General features: G+C 59.8%; 1 protein-coding gene across 1 annotated transcript; it reads right to left on the bottom strand.

Moving 5' to 3' along the window:
* Positions 1-3206: 3206 nt before the first annotated feature.
* Positions 3207-6007, bottom strand: DLX2 (distal-less homeobox 2). The gene is made up of 3 exons (XM_015407257.1): positions 5749-6007; positions 5309-5508; positions 3207-3649 (listed from the first exon to the last, which is right to left on the bottom strand). Exons 1-3 carry the CDS (start codon positions 6005-6007, stop codon positions 3224-3226), a joined length of 885 nt encoding a protein of 294 aa, XP_015262743.1. The 3' UTR covers positions 3207-3223.
* Between the last annotated feature and the right edge of the window lie 367 nt (positions 6008-6374).

The following is a 6374-nucleotide window of genomic DNA, read 5'->3' as shown; positions in this document are numbered from 1 at the left end:
AAATTCTACTCTGTGAGCCACTGGCATGAAAGTTGTGAGCGAGCGATTTGGCTGCTGCCTAAATCAGTTTGCTCTGGAGCCCCCTCCTTCCCGAGCGAAGACAAAAACGCGTGAGCCGGAGGCTAACGAACGGTGAGCTAGCTCACACTAACTCCGCTTAGAGGGAACCCTGGTCCCGAAGCCTCCGAGGAGGGGCCACAGCAGCGACTGTAGGCAGGGGGTCTCCGACCGACCAAGCCCTGCCTCGCTTACTCCCCCGAAGTCGCCGGCAGGGCTCCCAGGCGCCCTCAGAGAAGAGAAGCAAAGCGGAGGGGGGTGCGTGTCTGGATGGGCGGGGGGGGGTGTCTGGTGAAAACCCTTCCCCAGACCTCGGGTGTCCAGGCGCGCGCCGCGCGGACAAGCGCTACCCTGGGAGGAGTCGAGGGCCTTCGGGGGAGAGCGGCGGGCAGAAGCGCTTGTGGGAGTCTGAACTTCCCCGGGAGAGAGAGGAAGAGGTCTTCGGGGGACTCCCCAGGGCGAGCGGGGCCTGGCGCTTCCCTTCGGAATCGGGGAGCAGCGAGGAGTCCCCCGCCCGCCGCCCAGCCGTCTCCATCCCCGGCCTTGAAGCACGAGCCAGAAGTTGGCCGGCGGCCCAGGTTATCTGCAGATGTCATCCCGGGACAACTTTCAGGGGAGCGGCTGCGCGTGCGGGAGCAAGACTTTTTTTTTTTTAAGTTTATTTCTTTTTTTTTGCGGCAGCGTTGGAAGTTAGCCTTTTTGTCTTTTTCTTTTTGGCTGGCACGGACCTCCCTGGGAACGAGAGCCCGCCTCGTCAGGAGTGCGGAGTGGGCGTCGAGACTCTTGTCTGGGCTGCCAAACTGGTGCCACAACAAACCAGTTCGCTATTCTTTATCTCCCCCCCCCAGTGGTGGCACAGTGGCTCCCCCCCTTTGTTCCTGTGGGAAGGGCTTCCTTCTCCAAGTTAACTCTTCAGGCGTCTAAAAGATAAACAGATGTGGGGCGCACTTTCCCAAGGAAAGGCGCCGCCGCTGGCCTCCTTCCCCTCCTAGGAGATGCGCGTCTTCCCACCCGCCTGTCCGCCGGGATCTGTGGCTGAGCCGAGAGGCAGGCTGGAAACAGAGAACGGAAAGGTCCGCAACGAAAGACACACACCCCCCGCCGCGTTTCCCGGACTGAGGCCGCTCTGCCTGCCGCGCGTGTGGGCGCCAAGGAGACGGGAACCCAAAAGGCGACAAATCAACCCCCCCCCCCTTCTTTTTAAGCCGGGAGGAAGTCCCAGCTCCCAGGGCGCACGGCCAGGGAAGGCAGAGACTGCCCGGGAAGCCCGCAGCGTCTGCAGCCAGCAGGGCGACCTAGCCTGGGTCAGCGGCAACCTGGAGCCTGCAGGCTTCTAGCGCGGGAAGCCGCCCGCAGACTGTCCCGGGCTCCTTAGATGTCGGTGGCGCCAGAGCGCAGTGGGGAGGGGCCGGGCCTAGGAGGAGCGTGCTGAGTGAATGATTCATGCCTGAGGAGGCAGAGAGGGAGGGAGGGAGGCCGGCGCGGCTCCGGCCTCCGTCTTGGGCGCGGGGGAGGTGGGGCCCTGGCTGGCTGGCAGGCACCCGGCGAGACTGTCTTGGTTAAGCCGCGCTTCCCCCCTCCCCAAAACACCGAGGCCGCCCCAGTGCAACAAGTGCCGCGAGGAGAGCCAGCCCGGGGCGCTCACCCAGACGCAGGACTCTCTCTCGCGCCGTGTTTTGGAGGCACCGGGGCTGGGCTCAGCTAATTGGCAGGAAGCCGGGATTGTGCGGGGAGGGGAGCCCCCAAAAGGGGGAGACTGCTCAGTTGTGTCCCCAAACCCGCCCCTGAAGCAGAGGGCCTCCCACAGGCGACACTGACTGACTGAACCAAAGACGGTGGAGACAATAATTTATTTAAATAATCTCTTCATATTGTAAAAGTAACATTGAATTGTGGGTTTTCTTTTCTTTTTGTTCGTCTGCTTTCGTAATAAATAACCAAGAAAAATAACCTTTTTTCATGTTTAAACAACCAACGGAACGGAAAAAAGAATTCAGTAGCTTATTGTTTTTGACAGAGAAAAGGAAATGTCTGAAAAAGAATAATAAAGTTATGGGGGGGAGAGAGAGGGAGAGAGAGAGAGAACGAGGGAGAGAAATATGACATTAACAAATCTTGGTTCACAAAAACAAATACAGGTTATCAAATGGTACTTTTCATTTTTTTTATACAAAGAAGAAGGGGGAATCAACACAAACAGCTTTATTAAACATATTTTTTTTCCTTGTGAAGAAAAGCCCTGCAAACATTTTAAAAAAGATAATTTAAACACAGCTGGGTTGGTTTTTCTTAAAATTTTAAATATCTACATATAAAAATTATTTATCTTTTTTTTTTCTCCCAACATCAAAATGAGGTCATCTGCAAAGGCACCTATAAAAAACGTTTACAAAACATTAAAGAAAATTAAATAAGAAATTCTGCACTGGTGATTTGATGAGAAATCAGTGGATTGCTAGTGAAGTTTGCAGAAGGATAGAGAGAAGGTGGGGGGAACCTCCTCTCTCCCTCCCCAAGAAAGGGAAGGGATCTAAGAGATGTAGTGGTGGGTACCGGAGGAAAGAACCTTGGGATGGGGGGGAATCTCATAGAGAGATTTTTGGAAGGAGCTGGCCACCATAGCTCCCCCCCCCATTCCACTGTCACCAGTGATTTCAAAGCCTCTGGCTGGATTGGGTGGGTGGGGGGTCTGATATGCTTGAGGAGAGTGTGGGGGACACTGATCAGACCTCTGTGCCAGGATTGCCAATGTCCAGGTGGGGGCCTGGAGATGCCTTCCTGGAATTAGAGCTCATCTCCAGCCTACAGAGATCAGTTCCCCTGGGGGAAACGGATGTTTTGGAGGATGGACTGTATGGCATTTATACCGGTTGAAGTCCCTCCCCTCCCTTCGGGAACCTGGGCTCCACCCCTCAAATCTCCAGGAATTTCCAACCCAGAGTTGGCAACCCGAGATCCCACACTCCAGGCCCGTTCCCTCCTTCCCAGGGAAGCAGAGGAGCCACTGCTGGGTCACTCGGGGTGGGGGGAGAGTAATTCTTCAACAAAGCACCAGGGAGGTTATCTCACTCATTCCGCTGAGCGGCCCCTCCCCCCCGCCTCCCGGTGGATCTCCGCTTGCGGGGTTGCGCGCGCGTGCGCACTCGGGTATTTGGGGAGGGGGGGGCTAGAAAATCGTCCCTGCGGTGACGGCCGCGCTGTGGTGGTGGTGATGGTGCAGGTGATGGTGGTGCGGGTGAGCCTGCCCTTGCTGCAGGATCGGGGAGGCGGCGGGCAAGTGGGAAACGGCGGCGCTGGACGCCTGGTGGTACCACGAATAGTTACCCAGGAAAGCCGCCGCCGCCCCGCCGGGAGTGCCAGGGCTGGAGCCCGCGCTGCTCCCGCCGCCGCCGCCGCTCCCACTGGCGCCGCCGTTGCTCATTCGCTGCTGGTGGGGAGCAAAGTCCCAGGCGAGGGTGGCCGAGGCCGGAGGCGAGGCGCAGGGCGGAGAGGCGCTGCCGCCGCCGCCGCCGGGGTGCTGGTCTGCGGGGATCTCGCCGCTTTTCCACATCTTTTTGAACTTGGAGCGCCGGTTCTGGAACCAGATCTTGACCTGGCGGGGGGGAGGAGGAGGAGAAGAGCCGGCAGTGAGCCGGGGAGGGAGAGCGAGGAGGGGAGAGAGAGCCCGACTCGAGGCCGCCCTGCCCCGACCACCAGCCCCCCCCTCCTCTGCGCGAGCCCTCCTTCCGCCCGGGGGAGGCCGCCGGGGCCATTCCCGCCTTTTCTTGGAGGCCGGGCTGGAGGCCTTCCCCGGCGCCTCCGCGGAGTCTGAGGCTCTAGGCCGCAGCAGCCTGTCCTCGGCTAGTCGTGCGTGGCGGAGGTGAGGGTCACAGAAGCAAGCAGAGAGGAGCCCTCCGCGGAGGCCCTCTGGATGGCGGAGGGAGGGAGGGAGGAGCCTTGCTGCGCGAGAGCTCCTCGCCTTCGTCGTTCCGGGGTTTGGGGGGGAGAGGCTTGGCTTGTGGCGCAGTTGTGTTGTGTTGGGTGTCTGTTGGTTGGTTGGTAAAAAGGGCTTCGAAGAGGCCTGCGACTGGAGGGTGTTTTTTTTTGAAAATGAGGGACGCGGGAAACACAAATCGGCCAGGGAACCAAAACAAACCCAACTCTCCACCCGGAGAGGAGTCTGGAGGCCTTTTCAATAGCACGGGAGTGGCTGTGTGGCCCAGGCAGGGCTCTGCGCCCGCCCGCTCGCCCGCTCCCTCCTCCAGCGCTTTTCCCCACAACAAATCCGTTTGGTCTCGAAGGCGCCAGAGACGGCCTTTTGTTGACCAGGCCGCGCCAAGCCTTTCTGAGGCCGCCGGGGAACTCTCCTCGCCTGCTTGGGTTTATTCGACTGGTCTTGAGTGCCTGGAAAAGGCTCCGAGGCCTGCGCTGTTCCTACCCGTGGGCGGAAGCGGGGTTGGCTGGCTGGCGGGCGAGGGGGAAGAGGCAACCCAAAACAACCCCCTTCGCCCTGTCTGGAGTGAAATTAGGCTGTTCTCTCTCCACGCAAAGAGCAGCAGAATTTTTTAAAAAAGAGGAGCCAGACAGCCAATATTCCCTCCTCACAACCCGACCGAAAGGGGGAAGGAAACATCATTTGCAGGAGCAGAGAGGGGAAAGGGGGAAGGCGGGGCAGCAGGCGCGCTGCGTTGGCCTAGAAACAGAACATTGGATGCCGACGCTTTTAGGGCCCCTCCGCAAAGAAGCGCGTTGCAGGCCCTCCAAGCCGGCGGTCTCGAGCGTGCCTAAGGCCCCAGTCCTAAGAACAACTTTCCTGGGAGTTAGCCCCAGTGGGTAAAACGGGACTTTCTTAGTTAGACCTGCTTTGGACGGCTCCCTAGACATTTAAACAGAGAGCATGGACTAATAACGGACGCTTTCTGAAAACCCTTTCCCGTGTAAATCGACGGGGCTTTCAGAAGCGCTTTAATATCGGGGTCAGAAGCAGGTTTTAAACACCCACCGCACGGCCTTTCTCTCTTGTCGCGCGGGCCTGCTTCACTCAATAGGCAGGGGCCGAGGCCGCCCGTTGCAAGCTGCACTCTGCTCCCCCCCCAACAATCGTCAGGAGAAGCCCCTCCGGGGTGGGGTGGGGGGCTGCTCCGCCTTCCGATCTGGAGAGCGCAAATGGTCCGAGGCAGAGATTCCGCCTCCCCGCCGCCCGGGACTCTTTGGACGTGCTCCTCCTCCTCGCCCCGGCCGGTGCAGCGCCTCCCGTCCCGTCCTTTCCTACCTGAGTTTGCGTGAGGCCCAGCGAGGCGGCCAGCTCGGCTCTCTCGGGCAAGGCCAGGTACTGCGTCTGCTGGAAGCGCCGGTTCAAGGCCTGCAGCTGGAGGCTGGAGTAGATGGTCCGGGGCTTGCGGATCTTCTTGCCTTTGCCGTTGAAGCGCACCTCGCCGCCTTCCACCACCGTGCTCTTCTCCGACTCGGGCCCTGCAAGGAAGCGATGCGGCCGAGGGTTAGTCGAAAGGCGGCGCAGGCCTCTCCCTCTCGCCCTCGCCCTCCCCCAGCCCGGCGTCCCGGCGGCGCAGAGCCTGAAAGGGGGAAACCGGCGGTCCCGGAGCTCCTTCGCCCGCGGAAGCGGGGGGCAGATGGATGTGAAAAGCGTAGAGACCGGTGATGAGGGTCAAACTGTCTACAGTTTGATTTGAAATCTGTATAGAAATTACACACTTTCTTGGTAATGGGTTGGATCCAGAGTAAGTTTCTGCCAGTTTCCTCTTCCCACTGTGACTGGCCTGCCGCCTCCGCTCCCGTGTGGCGGCGGCGGCTGCTGCTGCTGGTTGGTGTAGTAGCTGCTGTCGGTGGCGGTGGAGACGGGCAAAGTGGGCGATTCCTGCGGCTTGTGCAAACTGTGGTGCTGGTGGTAACTGCTGGAGGTAATCTGGTTGGCATGCATATCTGAGACCAGGCTGTCAAAGACCCCAGTCATCCTGGAGGGCTGCTCTTTCCCCGCCCCTCCTGCCGGCCCTGCCCGCCCCTCCCGCGCGGCGGCAAGGAGGCACAGCACCAAGGGAGGGGGGAAACCGGAGGGAAAGCAGCCCAGATCTTCTTCGCGCTCTCTCTTTCTCTCTGCTTTGTTGTTTTGCCACAGGGCCCGTCACTGGAGAGGAGGAGGAGGAGGGGGGGAAATTCCTTCCCTCCCTTTCTTCCGCCCCCCCTTCTTTTTTTTTGGCACCCTGGCAACTCCAAGCAAGAAGAGCCGAGATCACTGGGGATCCCTTTGTGCCGCCGCTACTGCCGCAGTGGCCCCCGGAGGAGAAAGACAGGCGGTCGCCATCATCGCCCGGCGGCGCTCA

The sequence above is a fragment of the Gekko japonicus genome, unplaced genomic scaffold (assembly GCF_001447785.1).
Source record: "Gekko japonicus isolate JY-2015 unplaced genomic scaffold, Gekko_japonicus_V1.1 scaffold66, whole genome shotgun sequence".
In the NCBI taxonomy this organism is placed as follows: domain Eukaryota; kingdom Metazoa; phylum Chordata; class Lepidosauria; order Squamata; family Gekkonidae; genus Gekko; species Gekko japonicus.
This window is presented reverse-complemented; position numbering and strand designations above follow the sequence as displayed.